The sequence below is a fragment of the Mobula birostris genome, chromosome 1 (genome assembly GCF_030028105.1).
Source record: "Mobula birostris isolate sMobBir1 chromosome 1, sMobBir1.hap1, whole genome shotgun sequence".
NCBI classification, from domain to species: Eukaryota; Metazoa; Chordata; class Chondrichthyes; order Myliobatiformes; family Myliobatidae; genus Mobula; species Mobula birostris.
This window is the reverse complement of record NC_092370.1, coordinates 190,466,056-190,484,844: the sequence shown is the minus strand read 5'-3', so window position 1 is coordinate 190,484,844 and position 18,789 is coordinate 190,466,056. Positions and strand designations below refer to the sequence as shown.

The following is an 18,789-nucleotide window of genomic DNA, read 5'->3' as shown; positions in this document are numbered from 1 at the left end:
CCACATCAGGAGCACCGGATGCAGTATATCACCCCAGCCGACTCACAGGTGAAGTGTCACCTCACCTGGAAGGACTGTTTGGGGCCCTGAATGGTGGTGAGGAAGTGTAAGGGCATGTATAGCACTTGTTCCGCTTACAAGGATAAGTGCCAGGAGAGAGATCAGTGGGGAGGGATGGGGGGGATGAATGGACAAGGGAGTCACGTAGGGAGCGATCCCTGCAGAAAGCAGAGAGAAGTGGGGAGGGAAAGATGTGCTTAGTGGTGGGATCCCGTTGGAGGTGGCGGAAGTTACGGAGAATAATATGTTGGACCTGGAGGCTGGTGGGGTGGTAGGTGAGGACCAGGGGAACCCTATTCCTAGTGGGGTGGTGGGAGGATGGAGTGAGAGCAGATGTACGTGAAATGGGGGAGATGCATTTGAGAGCAGAGTTGATAGTGGAGGAAGGGAAGCCCCTTTCTTTAAAAACAGAAGACATCTCCCTTGTCCTGGAATGAAAAGTCTCATCCTGAGAGCAGATGCGGCAGAGACGGAGGAATTGGGAGAAGGGGATGGCATTTTTGCAAGAGACGGGGTGAGAAGAGGAATAGTCCAGATAGCTGTGAGAGTCAGTAGTCTTATAGTGGATATCAGTGGATAAACTGTCTCCACAGACAGAGACAGAAAGATCTAGAAAGGGGAGGGAAGTGTCGGAAATGGACCAGGTAAACTTGAGGGCAGGGTGAAAGTTGGAGGCAAAGTTAATAAAGTCAACGAGCTCAGCATGCATGCAGGAACCAGCGCCAATGCAGTCGTCGATGTAGCGAAGGAAAAGTGGGGGACAGATACCAGAATAGGCACGGAACATGGATTGTTCCACAAAGTCAACAAAAAGGCAGGCATAGCTAGGACCCATATGGGTGCCCATAGCTACACCTTTAGTTTGGAGGAAGTGGGAGGAGCCAAAGGAGAAATTATTAAGAGTAACGACTAATTCTGCTAGACGGAGCAGAGTGGTGGTAGAGGAGAACTGATTAGGTCTGGAATCCAAAAAGAAGTGGAGAGCTTTGAGACCTTCCTGATGGGGGATGAAAGTATATAGGGACTGGACATCCATGGTGAAAATAAAACGGTGGGGGCCAGGGAACTTAAAATCATCGAAAAGTTTAAGAGCGTGAGAAGTGTCACGAACATAGGTAGGAAGGGATTGAACAAGGGGGGATAAAACCGTATTAAGGTATGCAGAAACGAGTTTGGTGGGGCAGGAGCAAGCTGAGACAATAGGTCTGCCAGGACAGGCAGGTTTGTGGATCTTGGGTAGGAGGTAGAAACGGGAAGTGCTGGGTCACCCCCCCCCCCCCCCCCGCCACCTTGCCTTTCTCCCTAGGCCTCCTGTCCCATGATCCTCTCATATCCCCTTTGCCAATCACCTGTCCAGCTCTTGGCTCCATCCCTCCCCCTCCTGCCTTCTCCTATCATTTTGGATCTCCCCCTTCCCCTCCCACTTTCAAATCTCTTACTAACTCTTCCTTCAGTTAGTCCTGATGAATGGTCTCGGCCTGAAACGTCGACTGTACCTCTTCCTAGAGATGTTGCCTGGCCTGCTGTGTTCATCAGCAACTTTGATGTGGTGTTGCTGAGGAAATTAGTGGGTCAGGCAGCATAGGATTCAAGTGGATCCTGATATAGAAGCTTGACCTAAATGTCTACTATTGCTTTGCCTCCACAGATGCTACCTGAGTCACGGAATTCCTAAATAGTCTGTTTTTTTGCCCCAACATTGTAGTTATTCAGATGCCTGTGAACAATTCTCATTGATGTCTTCTGCCATCTGTTGCACCTCAGCTCCATCAAAACTGAACTTATTTCAATAGCACAATTTTCTGAAGATTACTTCTAATTACCACCATTTCCTTTTTAACTGCCTTTGCCTAATGTCAATTACATTGTAATATTGAACTCTAGTCCAAATTAGAATTTTGAAAAATAGAGAAAACAAAGAATGCAATTGCTTATTAACAGAACACCCTTTTCATCACTGAATTAACTTTGCATTTTACAAATACAGACATCTCAATTATCAACCAAAGTACAACTCTTCATTTTGTTCTGTCAATGCACAAGATTAAACCACCTTAAAGTTGTTAAGCATGGCATACTTCATATAAAAACTGATCCAGATACACGCTTTACCCGAAAGAGTGGTGTAGCAAGTCGTCCTGCTAACAAAGAATTTTTTCTCCCTTGAGAGAGTGGCAGAGCTTGCTGTGGTCGTTTCATAACAGATTCTGTAATCCTCAACATAATCAGCAACAGTTGCTCCCTGCAAGGAAACATGCCTAAATTTAAAGATGTTCTGAACTGGGGCATCTAAGGTTCAAGTTGCACATTTCAGCAGCTTCTTTATAGGTGTAGGATATTAAATTAATAACTTGTGATGTGATACAATTTACTTTCATAATTTGTGCCTCCACACTTTTTAACCTGATATTAAATTAATAGAATAACATCCAATTTAGTTCCCTTCTTCCATACCACTGCCAGAGAATTTGTCACTGCTGATGGAGTAATAGCAAGTTAGATCTAATTTAACTACAGATTCCGTGCAGAGTTCAAAATGGAGAAAAATATGTTATATCATGGCATATCAGGATCCACAACTACACTGCGCTAAACATTATACTGCCAGCTAAGCAACATCACTGGACAAATTTCACAAGAATGTTGAATTATACTGACTTTTCACACACAAACTAGTATTATTTCATGAATCTGGTTCATTCTGGAAGGCAAAAAACACAAAATTATACTAAATGAAAATAAAAAAGATGTTGTAAATATTAAGTAGAATGCAAAATAGTGAAAACTCAGCAAGTCAGGCTGCATCTGTGGGAAGAGAAACAATCAACATTTCAGCTATGCAATCTATCATCAGAGCTGGGAAAGAAATAGATGCTGCAGGTTTTCAGTAGGAGAAAAGGTGGGGGATGGATCTGAGAACAAAGGATGAGCTGTAATAGTGTTTCAGCACATTAAGCTACAAGACCTGTGTAATGAGTTTTAATAGTGGAATTAATTTATTATACATTATACTAGCATTTTATAAAATATACATTAATATATTTCCATTCTAAACTAGAAATATAAAGAAGTGGCTCATTAAGTCCTGATTTTCATTTGTGATGTTCTTCTTCAAGTTATGCTCTGTCAATGAGACAGCACAAGCATACCTAAGTTCAACACTAATGTAAGAAAAGAGATGCACTTTTGAATGAAAGTATTATATACATTGGAACTACAGTTGCAAGAAAAAAAGTATGTGAACCCTTTACAATTACCTGGTTTTCTGCACTAATTACTCATAAAATGTGGTCTGATCTTCGTCTAAGTCGCAATAACAGACAAACACAATCTGCCTAAACTAATAACACAGAAACAATTGTACTTTTTATGTCTTTATTGAACACATTGTTTAATCATTCACAGTCCAGGCAGGAGAAAGTATGTGAACCCTTCTTTTTATTAACTGATAGAACTACTTTTAGCAGCAACAACCTCTACCAAACCTTTCCTGTAGTTGCTGATCAAACTTGCACAATAGTGTGGAGGAATTTTAGACCATTTCTCTTTACAAAACTAAGTTCATCAATATTTTATGGGATAGCTTGCATGAAAGGCCCTCTTCAGATCATGCCACAACATCTCAATTGGGTTAAGGTCTGGACTCTGACTTGGCCATTACAAAACACAAATTTCCTTCTTTTTAAACCATTCTGTTGTTGATTTACTCTTGTGCTTCATATCACTGTCTTGTTGCATTATCCAACTTTTAATAAGCCCGAGGTGGCCGACCGCTTAAGTGTCTTGATATAATTTTGAATTCATTGTTCCCATCAATGACTGCAAGCCGTCCAAGTTCTGAGGCAGCAAAGCAGCACCAAACCAGTTTGCTTCACAGTCGGGATGTGGTTCTGGTGTTGGTGTGCAATGCACATTTTCCTCCAAACACCACAGTGTGCATTTCTGCCAAAAGGTTCAACTTTTGTCTCATCTGTCCACAGAACATTGTCCCAGAAGTATTGTGGAACATCCAGGTGGTCTTTTGCAAACTTGAGATGTGCAGCAATGTTGTTTTTTTAAGAGCAGAGATTTTCTCAGTGGTGTCTTTCCATGAGCACCATTCTTGTTCAGTGTTTTTCTTATAGGGGGCACATGAGCAGAGACTATAGCAAGTTCTAGAGGTTTCTGCAGGTCTTCTGCTGTTACCCTTGGGTTCTTTTTCACCTTCTTCCCCATTGCACATAGTGCTCTTGGTGTGATCTTTGCAGGATGCCCATTCCTTGGGAGAGTAGCAACAGTACTGAATATCCTCCATTTGAAGACAAGTTCTCTTACTGTGGACCGATGAACACTCAGGTCTTTAGTAATGCTTTAGTAGCCTTTTCCAACTTCATGCATCTCTACAATTCTCTTAAGTCCTCTGAAAGTTGTTGTGATCGAGGCATGGTGCACATAAACAGATCTTTCTTGAGAAGAGCGGGCTCTGTCAGTAACGTGATGTTGTGTGTCATATATATATATATACACACACATACATACATATACACACACACATATGTATATATACACACACACACACACACACACACACACATATACATACATACACATATCAGGGCACTCTACAACCCACACCTCTAATCTCATTGATTGGAACACCTGACTCTAAATAGCTTTTGTAGAAGGCATTACCTCAGAGGTTCACATACTTTTTTTTGAACCTGGACTGTGATTAAGTGGTGTACTCTGTATTGACGAAAAGTACAAGTGTTATTAGTTTAGGCAGATTATGCTGGTCTACTATTGTGACTCAGAAGAAGATCAGACCACATTTTATGGGTAATTAATGCAGGAAACCAGGTAATCGCAAGGGGTTCACCAACTTTTTCTTGCACAGTATATGTTTTGCTGTTTTGGCATGATATTGCCAAAACATTCCCACTATTAATCATTATCACTCCAATATCACATACTTCAATACATATCTGAAATAGTCACAACATAGCACTTTTCATCCATATAGTATTTCCAACAGAGGATGGAAAACCATCAATATCTAACCTGAAAATCAATGGTAAATACCTTCAGAAATGGCATTTTAGCCCAAATATCATGAGCAAATATTTCAGAAAATGTGTCCCAGCCAAGCTAAAACTAGACTGCTTTTCAAATTTTTACAAACATCTGCTAAGTCCTGCCTGAAAAGTCAAATCACAAATATCATCCAAAAGTTAGTCGGTGCCAATGTCAGAGCAAATTTGATTTTTACTTTATCTCTTATGTAATTTTTTTTGTAGGATGACTGCCAGCAGTCTGGGACGACAGCTACGGTGAAGGTTTCAGCCAGTGAGCACCAAACTCCTACCACCCTCTGAATGAAAAAACTTTTCCTCATCGCATTCTTCACCCCTGGATTTTGACTCCTCACCTAAGGGTAATAGATTCTTCCAATACACACTTCATTGAAGATCACCTTCAGTCTGCTCTGCTCCCAAGGAAAAAAAAAGACAACCCATCCAATTTTTCTAAAATATGATCAGCATTTGTAATGAAGCTCAATCCCCACACTGGCATGTTTGGAATTTATATTCAGTTAGCAATTCCGAGTTTAATAAAACAATATTAACCTTCATAAAAATTCATCTATTTGCACTAATGTGTTTCAGGGAAGAATATCTGTTATCCCAAACACATCTCGGAAGTCACAGTCGTGCCACTGGCTCAAAAAGGGCCTAGCAAATGACTTTGTTCTTCGCAAATACGAATGAGCAGTAATTGCTATCGAGGTAGTCCACATTCCAAAACATAAACTAGAAAAGGGATACTCAGTACCCAAGCTATAGCTTAATAAGTACCGTCCACAATTCTAGTATTATCTCTTATATTTTGTCCTAAGTTATCAAGGGAAAGCATCCTATATATATACTTTTTGCAGGTCTGTGTGTCCTGCTTCATTTCAAGATCTGTGAATATCTAAGGTCTCTTTCCCCCAACTTCTTAATATCATCCCATTTATTGTTCCATTACCTTACCTTGATTAAACTTCCCAATTGCAGTATTTCTTCTCCATCAACCACACAATGAATTTTTGTATCATCTGCATTCAAATCTCTGTAATCCTATTACAAAGATAACCTAAATAAACTCAACATATTGAATAAGCCATTTTTGGCTACTTAATTTAAGACACTTCACTTAAGATTGCAACTAATACACCCATGAAATCTATTTTGCAGTTGTGGGCAACTTGAAAATTAATAATATACTCAAACTCCACTCCTGTATTATACAATGGTAGAAATAATAGGCACAGTAGAAATTGTTGGATGAAAAAGGTACATAGAGATTGCCCTTTATCATCTTGCAATCAAATGATAGTTACTTAATCACTGAGTAATAATGTAAATAACTGTCTACTAAAACATAGATCTGAGGAGAGGAAAAGAAGTGAAAAGATATGAATCTCAAAAGACCAAATTTATTAAATGTCTCAAATTACCCTCAACTGCAAACTACATTTCAAAAATATAGCTTTTATTAAATACAATAAATCAAATCAACAAATTTTTTGCAGAGTTTCAATGTATAAAGAAACTTCCAATCTTACCAGGTTTTCTTGTTCATTGTTGTATGGACAACCATGTATCTGTAAATGTTAAGAACACGTTTACACATATCCACATGTTCATCCAAAAGGGCTCCAATTTCATTGGCAGGTTCTAGCAGCAATATATTTGCAGAGTTGGTTATAAAAACCTGTAATAAAGTGGAAAATAATGCATCATTAATAAGGCACAGATAACACAAGATACACAGCATAACTGAAAATAAAATGACAGATTCAAGATTAAAATCAGAATCAGATTTAACATCACAGAAACATAGAAAATGTACAGCACAATACGGGCCCTTCGGCCCACAAAACTGTGCCGAACATGTCCTTACCTTAGAGCTCCATGTACCTGCCCAGGAGTCTCTTAAAAGACCCTATCATATCCGCCTCCACGCACTCACCACTCTCTGCGTAAAAAACTTACCCTTAACATCTCCTCTGTACCTACTTCCAAGCACCTTAAAAACTGTGCCCTCTCGTGCTAGCCATTACAGCCCTGGGAAAAAGCCTCTGACTATCCACACAATCAATGCCTCTCATCATCTTATACACCTCTGACGAAGGGTCTCGGCCTGAAACGTCGACTGTACATCTTGCTACAGATGCTGCCTGACCTGATGCGTTCACCAGCAACTTTGATGTGTGTTCCTACAATTGCCAAGATCCTTTTCCATAGTGAATACTGAAGCAAAGTACTCATTAAGTACCTCTGCTATCTCCTCCCGTTCCATACACACTTTTCCACTGTCAACTGGCATGTATTGCGAAATATGTTGCTTTATGGCAGCAGTACATTGCAATACATAATTTAAAAACTATAAATTACAATAAGAAACATATGCATTAATTTAAATTAAATTAGTAGTGCAAAAAGAGAGCAAAAAAATAAACAAAAATGCTGAGGCAGTGTTCATGGTCCATTCAGAAATCTGTTGGCAGTGGCGAAGAAGCTGTTCTTAAAATGTTGAGCGTGTGTCTTCAGGCTCCTATACCTCTTCCTTGATGGTAGCATGAGAAGAGGGCATGCTCTGTGTGATGTGATGTGATGTGATAACAGATGCCCCATTTTGAATCATTGCCTTTTGAAGATATCCTTGATGCTGGGGAGGCAATGATGGAGCTGGCTGAACTTGCAACTTTCTGCAGCTTTTATTCAATCCTGTGCAGTGGTCCTTCCATACCAGACGGTGATGCAAGCAGTTAGAATACTCCCTATGATACATCTGTAGAAATTTGCAAGAGGCTTTGGTGACATACCAAGTCGTCTCAAACTTCTAATGAAATATAGCTTTCCTAGTGCCTTCTTTGTTATTGCATTGTTGGCCCAGGACAGGCCTTCAGAGATGTCATCAACCAGGAACTTGAAACTGCTCACCTTTTCCACTGCTAATCCCTCGAAAAGGACTGATGTGTGTTCTCTCAACTTACCCTTCCTTAAGTACACATTCAATTCCTTGGTCTTACTGACATGGAGTGCAAGGTTGTTGTTTCAACACCATTCAACCAGCTGATCCATCTAACTCCTGTATGATAGCAATCTAATCTAATATAACCTAACATCAATCTAATGCTAGTGCGCATTTTTGATCAGTTACCGACCCCAAAAAGTAAAAGTTTTAGTCCAATTGACATAACATCACAAAACAAACAAGGACACAAACCTGCAATGATGCTTGAATGCCAGCATATACATTTCTCTCTTCTTCTTCCTCCAACTCAGGTGCTTTGTTAATCGCATTCTGATAGGATGAATTTCTTGTCCAACTTGGATTCCTAACATGGCCTGGTACTTTGGTTGCTTTATCCTATTAACAGACAGGAAAAACAACAAATGAAACAAGTCTTATTTGATAATAGTAAAAAATGTTTTCCAAATGAAGATCTGCTGCCTTAACTTGGTCAGTTCTATCCCACTTTCTCCCCTTCTCAGCTCCTGAGCTAATTACCCCACTAAACCCAAAACACCAGCACACAGTTCTGCATTTCCTCCACCAAAAGCTTAGGTATTTTGTCATTCGAGCAAGTTGAGGAAAACAAATTTTTAAAGCCTAGGATTGTACTAACAGGGCTACAGAATAAAACAATTCTATTGTTTATATGCAAAAATTCTGCACTGGCCAGTATGTTAAATACATTCCAGGACATCATTATATCAGAAGATTTTTAAAAATTGAGTTAAGAACATAAAAGCACTTGAACAGGAAAAGGCCACAGACTTAGTTAGCTAACTGCTTTTAGATCAAATGTGTTTACTCAAGTGCTTCCGCCATCTGTTGGATGAACATTCAATATTCAAAGCTATTTAATATCAAAGTATGTACCCTACATACAACCCTGAGATTCATCTCCCTACAGGCAGACACAAAGAAATTCAATAGAACCCATTAAAAAAAATCGTCAAACACTTAATGTGCAGGAAAAAAAAATCACGTAAACAATAAAAGTAAGTAAATAACATTCAGAACTGAATTTCATGAAAATGAATCCACAGCCAAAAAGCCAGTCACCATTGCAGCTGATCCAGGAGCCCACTGATTGCAGGCCACGGTCTCAGTTCAACGCAGAGACAGGTAAACCTCGTGGAGCAGCGAACTGAATACCTGCTTGTCCTTTGCCTCCGGTCCCAAGACCCTGACCTTTTCAGTCTGTCCTGGCATCTAAATCAGCTGAACCTCAAGTTGCACCTCACTCTCGGTCCCAGGGTCTGCTGCTTCAATATGCCCCCGGGTCCAGGATTCAGCCCATACCTGACCTTTCCAATTTGGCTCGGTACTGAAATCGGTCAAACTTTGGCTTGCTCCTCGCTCTTGGACCCAGCCCCCACCATCTTGACACTGCCTCTGCTTGGTGTTGCCACTTCAAATTCCCTCCAAGTCCTCTCCAGCAGCCAAACATTGGCTTGTTCCCTGCTCTTGGGTCCGGGCCATGCCGAGTCGATTCAGCCTATACACGCCATGCCACAACCATCCTGTACCTTCAAGACTTCAGCTCACGCCGCAAAATGCCAGGTTGCACAGGTGGTTCAAAAGCTCACTTCCAAAAGGGACGATGCAGACTATTAATTGCAGTGATCATTTTTGAGAAAAAGTGTGATTAATAAAGTAATTAAAAGTTATATTTGCTGCAAGTAAGTTATCACTGTGCTTCACCAGCACCATCTTAAACTGGAAGATTAGATGTAACATAAATAACAAGAATATTTAGAAAACCTTCGATCAAGCAACTTTCATGGAAGGCGAAATACTAATATGTACAGACTGTACATATCAAAGACAGTATCAAATCTTCCGGCCCAGCTTTTCCTAGACATGTGTTTGTATAAAAAATGTTCATCACCAATGTTTTCCAAGTTTAATAGCCTGAACCATTAACTCTTTGGTGGAAGCAAGGATTTAGGTAGGGTATTAGGACTAAATCTACCCCTTTAAGTAAATATTACATGACCCACAAGAGAATTGTTGAAGCCAACTATATAAATGAATTCAAGACACAGACAGATATTCTTCTGGCATTCTGGCAACACAAAAGTACAGTGAGAAGGGAGGTAGAGAGAAATAGAATTATCAGAATCAAGTTTATTATCACCAGCACGTGATGTGAAATTTGTTAACTTAGCACCAGCAGTTCAATGCAAAACATAAGCTAGCTGAGAAAAAAAAATTAAAAAAAAGAAAAAAATATAATAAATAAGTCAATTGTGGTATACGTATATTGAATAGATTAAAAAACATTTCAAATCAGAAATACTGTATATTAAAAAAAAGTGAGGTAGTGTTCAGAGGTTGAATGTCTATTTAGGAATCGGATGGCAGTGGGGAAGAAGCTGTTCCTGAATCGCTGAGTGTGTGCCTTCAGGCTTTTATACCTCCCACCTGATGGTAACAGTGAGAAAAGGGCATGCTCTGGGTGCTGGAGGTCCTTAGTAATGGACGCTGCCTTTTTGAGACACCACTCCCTGAAGATGTCCTGGGTACTTTGTAGGCTAGTACTCAAGAGGGAGCTGTCTAGATTTACAACCTTCTGCAGCTTCTTTTGGTTCTATGCAGTAGCCCCTCTATATCAGACAGTGACACATCCTGTCAGAATCCACTCCAAAGTACAACTATAGAAGTTTTTGAGTGTATTTGTTGACATGCCAAATCGCTTCAAACTCCTAATAAAGTATAGCCGCTGTCTTGCCTTCTTTAAAACTACATTGGTATGTTGGGACTAGGTTAGATCCTCAGAGATCTTGACACCCAGGAACTTGAAACTGCTCCCTCTCTTCACCTCTGATCCCTCTGAAAATTGGTATGTGTTCTTTCGTTTTACCCTTCCTGAAATCCACAATCAGCACTTTTGTCTTACTGATGTTGAGTGCCAGGTTGTTGCTGCGGCACCACTCCATTAGTTGGCATATTTCACTCCTGTACGCTGTCTAGTCACCACCTGAGATTCTACAAACAATGGTTGCATAGTCAGCAAATTTATAGATGGTATTTCAGCTGTGCCTAGCCACACTGTCACGTGTATATGGAGAGTAGAGCAGTGCACACCCGAAGTGCGCCAGTGTTGATTGTCAGCGAGGAGGATATGTTATCACCAATCCACACAGATTGTGGTCTTCTGGTTAGAAAGTCAAAGATCCAATTGCAGAGAGAGGTACAGAGCCCAGGTTCTGCAACATCTCAAATAGGAACTATTGTGTGTTCCTCATCAAGGGAAAAATTCAATATTTTAAAATGTATTTTTCTGACCAAAGAGTCCCATAACTAGGATACTATTTCTGTATGAACAGTGACCTTCCATACATGGAAACAGGAAAACAGATCTATCTGTAATTACCCAATTTCATATAAGCTGCAGGTTAAAGTTGAGAATCTGCTATCTTATACACCTCAATACCAGTCAAGAAAGTAGTGATTATTGTATTGTTAAACTTTTAAAATAAATCAAAATACTATCCTGTCAACCTAAAAATACCCATACAAAGTAAAACTGATTGTAGAACAATGTTAACTGTAATTCTCTATCTCACTATCTATTAAAGAAACCCACTAGAGGTGTTTTTTAAAATAATGAATCAACTTTCTTTTATATTCTTGGCATTCTTGATATTTTTGTTGTATAATACAAAGTAAAAGAGATTAAACTAGATTTGCAGGGGGATGGGAACCAGAGTGCCAGAGCTGACAGTGTGGCTGGGGTGAAAATAAATGATATTGAAAGTTTAAGCAAATCCGCTGATAGAAAGGTTGTGAGTGGTGGTAAAAATCTTCTGAGGCGTATATATTTCAATGCTAGGAGTATTGCGGGGAAGGTGGATGAGTTGAGGGCGTGGATTGACACGTGGAATTATGATGTTGTAGCAATTAGTGAAACTTGGCTACAGGAAGGGCAGGACTGGCAGCTTAGTATTCCAGGGTTCCGATGTTTCAGATGTGATCGAGGCAGAGGAATGAAAGGTGGGGGAGTAGCATTGTTTGTTAGGGAAAATAATTACAGCAGTGCTCAGGCAGGACAGATTAGAGGGCTTGACTACTGAGTCCTTATGGGTGGAGCTGAGAAACAGGAAAGGTATGGCCACATTAGTGGGATTGTATTACAGACCACCCAATAGTCAACGAGACTTGGAAGAGCAAATCTGCAGAGAGATAGCAGGCAAACATAAAGTTTGCAGGAAACATAAAGTTGTGGTGGTAGGGGATTTTAATTTTCCATACATTGATTGGGACTCCCATACTGTTAGGGGTCTAGATGGTTTAGAGTTTGTAAAATGTGTTCAGGAAAGTTTTCTAAATCAGTATATAGAGGGACCAACTAGAGGGGATGCAATATTGGATCTCCTGTTAGGAAACGAATTAGGGCAAGTGACAGAAGTCTGTGTAGGGGAGCACTTTGGTTCCAGTGATCATAACACCATTAGTTTCAATGTGATCATGAACAAGGATAGATCTGGCCCTAGGGTTGAGGTTCTGAACTGGAAGAAGGCCAAATTTGAAGAAATGAGAAAGGATCCAAAAAACATGGATTGGGACAGGTTGTTCTCTGGCAAAGATGTGATTGGTAGGTGGGAAGCCTTCAAAGGGGAAATTTTGAGAGTGCAGAGTTTGTATGTTCCTGTCAGGCTTAAAGGCAAATTGAATAGGAATAAGGAACCTTGGTTCTCAAGGGATATTGCAACTCTGATAAAGAAGAGGAGGGAGTTGTATGAAATGTATAGGAAACAGGGGGTAAATCAGGTGCTTGAGGAGTATAAGAAGTGCAAGAAAATACTTAAGAAAGAAATCAGGAGGGCAAAAAGAAGACATGAGGTTGCCTTGGCAGTCAAAGTGAAGGATAATCCAAAGAGCTTTTACAAGTATATTAAGAGCAAAAGGATTGTAAGGGATAAAATTGGTCCTCTTGAAGATCAGAGTGGTCGGCTTTGTGCGGAACCAAAGGAAATGGGGAGACCTTAAATAGGTTTTTTGCGTCTGTATTTACTAAGGAAGCTGGCATGAAATCTATGGAATTGAGGGAATCAAGTAGTGAGACCATGGAAACTGTACAGATTGAAAAGGAGGAGGTGCTTGCTGTCTTGAGGAAAATTAAAGTGGATAAATCCCCGGGACCTGACAGAGTGTTCCCTCGGACCTTGAAGGAGACTAGTGTTGAAATTGTGGGGGCCCTGGCAGAAATATTTAAAATGTCGCTGTCTACGGGTGAAGTGCCGGAGGATTGGAGAGTGGCTCATGTTGTTCTGTTGTTTAAAAAAGGATCGAAAAGTAATCCGGGAAATTATAGGCCAGTGAGTTTAACGTCAGTAGTAGGTAAGTTATTGGAGGGAGTACTAAGAGACAGAATCTACTAGCATTTGGATAGACAGGGGCTTATTAGGGAGAGTCAACATGGCTTTGTGCATGGTAGGTCATGTTTGACCAATCTGTTGGAGTTTTTCGAGGAGGTTACCAGGAAAGTGGATGAAGGGAAGGCAGTGGATATTGTCTACATGGACTTCAGTAAGGCCTTTGACAAGGTCCCGCATGGGAGGTTAGTTAGGAAAATTCAGTCGCTACGTATAGATGGAGAGGTGGTAAATTGGATTAGACATTGGCTCGATGGAAGAAGCCAGAGAGTGGTGGTAGAGAATTGCTTCTCTGAGTGGAGGCCTGTGACTAGTGGTATGCCACAGGGATTAGTGCTGGGTCCATTGTTATTTGTCATCTATATCAATGATCTGGATGATAATGTGGTAAATTGGATCAGCAAGTTTGCTGATGATACAAAGACTGGAGGTTTAGTAGACAGTGAGGAAGGTTTTTAGAGCCTGCAGAGGGACTTGGACCAGCTGGAAAAATGGGCTGAAAAATGGCAGATGAAGTTTAATACAGACAAGTGTGAGGTATTGCACGTTGGAATGACAAACCAAGGTAGAACATACAGGGTTAATGGTAAGGTACTGAGGAGTGCAGTGGAACAGAGGGATCTGGGAATACAGATACAAAATTCCCTAAAAGTGTCGTCACAGGTAGATAGGGTCGTAAAGAGAGCTTTTGGTACATTGGCCTTTATTAATCGAAGTATTGAGTATAAGAGCTAGAATGTTATGATGAGGTTGTATAAGGCATTGGTGAGGCCGAATCTGGAGTATTGTGTTCAGTTTTGGTCACCAAATTACAGGAAGGATATAAATAAGGTTGAAAGAGTGCAGAGAAGGTTTACAAGGATGTTGCCGGGACTTGAGAAACTCAGTTACAGAGAAAGGTTGAATAGGTTAGGACTTTATTCCCTGGAGCGTAGAAGAATGAGGGGAGATTTGACAGAGGTATATAAAATTATGATGGGTATAGATAGAGTGAATGCAAGCAGGCTTTTTCCACTGAGGCAAAGGGAGAAAAAAACCAGAGGACATGGGTTAAGGATGAGGGGGGAAAAGTTTAAAGGGAACATTAGGGGGGGGCTTCTTCACACAGAGAGTGGTGGGAGTATGGAATAAGCTGCCAGACGAGGTGGTAAATGCAGGTTCTTTTTTAACATTTAAGAATAAATTGGACAGATACATGGATGGGAGGTGTATGGAGGGATATGGTCCGTGTGCAGGTCAGTGGGACAAGGCAGAAAATGGTTCGGCACAGCCAAGAAGGGCCAAAGGGCCTGTTTCTGTGCTGTAGTTTCTATGGTTCTAAAAGGTTGCACTCATTCTGAAGAGGTACTACTAACTTTGTGAAATTGTGCAGTGAAATAATATTCTACATCATCAAACTGAAAATGATGTAAAAAAAATCAACATTTCCCCCATTATAACATAGAAACCCTACAGGACAACAGGCCCTTCGGCCCACGATGCTGTGCCGAACATGTACTTATTTTATACATTGTTACCATTCTTTGGCTGTGATGTTATGACAGATTGCAGCCAGGACAATAGTATTTAATTATTGACCATATTTCGGTATACTTTTAAGTCTGGAGAGAGAGCAGAATGACAAAGCAAATATACACAACTTTATTCAAAGTGTGGGAGGCAGATTTTCAACAAAAGTGGGAAAATTATCATTGATTTCTAACATATTCAATGCTTTACAATTTAAAACACACTATAATATTCAAGTAAAAAAGAACTTTTATGTAAACAAGCAGTACCTCAGCCTCCTCTTTTTGTTCCGACGGATAAGGACCTCTATGTTCTCCAACACTATCTAAATTGATAACACTTGTTGAAGGGGAATAACCCAAGTCTTCAGCCTCTTTCATAAATACAGGCTTATCTTCTTGCTGAATCCACTCCTGATAAACCTTAACAACTCTTCTCATGGCTGCAGCTTCACAGATAGGCAGTAGAAAAGCCTAAAGATACAAGAAAATTGTAAGTTTTTTTTTATTGATGTAAGCAAATGTTTAAGAATATTTCTATGCATTTACAGTATGGTTCTTCAGCTTTTTTTTATATAAATGAAGAAATGCACAATCAGGTTTCAAATAGCATTAATATAGTCACAGAGTCATGGAGTAAACAGCACGAGAAAGGCCTTTCAGCCTAACTCATCTATGCTGACCACATTGACTATGTGTGCTAATTCTACTTTCAATCCCATTTCCAAATACTGTAGTCTTCTACATTTTTATCCTGTTGGTTGAGGTTCTGACTTCAAACAAAAACTATGGCTGCACCAAAAATACACAGTCTCCTTCACCTTTCTTAAATTGAAATCTTCAGGAAGTGAAGTATTGCAATTTATATAAAACTTGCTCATTACAACAGTTTAATTTTAATTTTAAGTTCACAAAAAAGTTTCACACTTAATTTTACGAACTGTTTGTACATAGAAGACTAATAAAAGATATTACTATTAGGCAAAATTTACAAAATTTTGCAGAATATTGAAAATTACCTGTCGAAAAACTTCAATAATAAAGTTGACATTCTCCCTTGAGGAATAAAAAACTTTCCGCACGATTTCAATGTCTGTTAGATGTTCTTCATCAACACTACATAGACTAGATGAACTAGGTTCACGCTCAGTTAAGGTACTGGTATTAGAATGCGACTGTTCCAGTTCTGTGTTACCATCTCCAGAGTCTGCACGACAAGAGTTGTCCTCCCGAGCAGCCAAACCAGCAGCTGCTCTCTGGAGAATAAAACAATTTCATTTAAAAAACTCTTAGTTAGTCATTGAAATGAAAGAAAAAAAAACTTGTTTATTTATTGAAAGGAATTAACATGTTTTTGTTTACTAACCTGAATGTTCTTTGGTACATTTTCCCCTTCAATTCCAGGAATCTGAAGTCCTGGATTAACTTTTGGCTCAAACCAGAAAGATACCAACCAGCGGATGACAGAAACACGAGCTGACAAAAATGCATCTTTAGTACAATAAGTTGCTTCGTTAGTTTCTGGATCTTTCTTTGTTATCACATAATATGGCTTTGATCTTAATTGTGGTATGTCTGAAAACAAGGAATTAAAGCAAAAAGTTTTAGGAATATTATTTATAGCTTCTAAATGGAATGGCGAAAAGAATTGCAACCACATTTCTTCACTTCTGAAGATTTCAAAACAATGCATTTGTCCCTTTAAGCAAACTCCTTATTCAGACCAAGTACCACAATTCCAACTGATCCTGGACACGTTTATATTGCATCGATCAAAACTTGAACACCATTAGTAGTTAAACTTCCAATTCACCCAGTCACTGTAACTTTTGGAAGAGTATCAGATTTCCATTACCTTGTGTGCCAAATTGTACACCGATTCCTTCTCACCATATTGAATACCAAGATTTCTGCACTTGAGTAACATTTTGAAGTTTCGTACATCTTTAATATGATCAAAAAAATTACTATCCCAGTCCAGTTATAGCAGCATCAATATAGTGTCAGAAGGAGGAATGCCCATTTGAAAAACAAATCACTATTATTACTAGCAAAAAAAAAACAAATTCAAAGCACAGGATTTCAGCCAGCTTAATCACAAGAAAATTATCTTCCTTTTTGCCATTCACGTGGATTTTCCATTTGTTCTTTCACTCTAGGTTTCATTTCTCAGCATCTGACTTCTCAGACTTCTCCCCAGACAGTGAAAAAACTGATGCCTTGATGTGGACAACCTGGACGTTCCAGGTGTCTAAAGCAAGTTATGATGGCATGTGCTTTTAAAATTTTGATCATGTAATAACATTTAACAAAATCTACTTGTACTTTTGCTGTTGTCTTTATATAGGCTGAGCATCCCTTATCCAAAATCCAAGATTATTTGAAGGCTGACATGATGTCACACAAAAATTTCACAAGGTACCAGGATGGTTCTCGGGTGATGCACAGGTCTCTGCGTACCACAGAGAGTTCCGAGAAGTGACCCTACATATGTAATAAACAGAAATAAATGAAAAATAGAAAAACACTGCATAAAGCATGAAATGAAGATCTTGATGGTGTATTGACAGAGCGGATTCGTCAGTGTTGGAGTGAAGATATGCTGCGGTATGCTGATCATAAAACAAGCTAAGATCTATCATGATGAATTGAAAATTGAAGGTAAATTTGAATATTCAGCAGTTTGGTTGCAGAAATTTAAGAAAAGGCATCACACTAAATTTTTAAAGATTTGTGGTGATAAAGGTGATCACACAGCAGCAGGGAAATTCAATGATAACTTTGCCAAGATTGTTGCTGATGAAAATCTAACATACTGAAAGGCTGCATTAGTACATATGTGTGACAAAACAGTGTAAGACAATGACCTCTTACTGGTGACACACAAATTCAGAATCAGGAATGATGGCAATGGCGAACAGCCACTGAATGTCCACCTGGGCAGCCGAGGTGGTGGCAGCTTACGTTTTGATAGTTCAATGCACACATTATTGTTTAATGCATTAAATTATTAAAAATACTAAACTGACCTTTGGGTATATGTATAAGCTCTCCATGTAATATAAATGGATTTTGTGTTTAGACTGGGATCCCATCTCCAAGATATCTCATTAAATAGATGCAAATATTCCAAAATACGAAAAACTCTTGAAATTCAAAACATTTCTGGCCCCAAGCATTTCAATTAAAGGATGTACTTGCTTTCGGTAGCAGGTGTAAATAATGATTAGATCACAAGACATAAAAGCAGAATTAGGCCACTTGGTCCATCGAGTCTCCACTGCAATTAGATCATTGCTGATTTATTTTCCCCTCTTCAATCTCACTCTTCTGCCTTCTCTATGTAATTCTGCTTCAAGTATACCTAATGACTTGACTCCACAAATGTCTGTGGCAATGAATTTAACAGATTCATCACCACTTTGGTGCAGAAATTCCTCATCACTGTTCTAAAGAGAGGCCCTTCTATTTCGAGGCTGTACCCTCTGGTCTAGTCTCCCCATTACTGTAAATATTCTTTGCACATCCAGTCTATCTAGGCTTTTTAATGCTCTGTTTCAATGAGATTCCCCCTCTCCCCTCGGTCATTAAACTCCAGTGAGTACAACCCTTTCAATCCTGGGATCATTTTTGTGAATCCCCTCTGGGCTCTCTCCTTGAACAGCACGTCCTTTCTTAGATATGGGCCCCAAGACAATGAGAAGAGGGTGTGCCCTGGGTGACGATGATAGCATTTTGGGGCACTGTCATTTGAGAATGTCCTCTACTGCAATGCGTCAAAAAAGTGGTGTCTATCATTAAGG

General features: G+C 39.6%; 1 protein-coding gene across 4 annotated transcripts in view; it reads right to left on the bottom strand.

Annotated features, from left to right (window-relative positions):
• ralgapa1 (Ral GTPase activating protein catalytic subunit alpha 1) overlaps positions 1 to 18,789 on the bottom strand; it is a 210,429-nt gene that overhangs the window by 134,687 nt on the left and 56,953 nt on the right. For all 4 annotated transcript variants that reach the window (XM_072267609.1, XM_072267616.1, XM_072267625.1 and 1 more), the window contains exons 9-14: positions 16,353 to 16,561; positions 16,006 to 16,242; positions 15,257 to 15,460; positions 8,314 to 8,457; positions 6,647 to 6,795; positions 2,173 to 2,302 (exon numbers count right to left, since the gene is read on the bottom strand). In XM_072267609.1, coding sequence (XP_072123710.1) covers positions 2,173 to 2,302; positions 6,647 to 6,795; positions 8,314 to 8,457; positions 15,257 to 15,460; positions 16,006 to 16,242; positions 16,353 to 16,561 — 1,073 coding nt within the window. The remainder of the gene's footprint in view (positions 1 to 2,172; positions 2,303 to 6,646; positions 6,796 to 8,313; positions 8,458 to 15,256; positions 15,461 to 16,005; positions 16,243 to 16,352; positions 16,562 to 18,789) is intronic.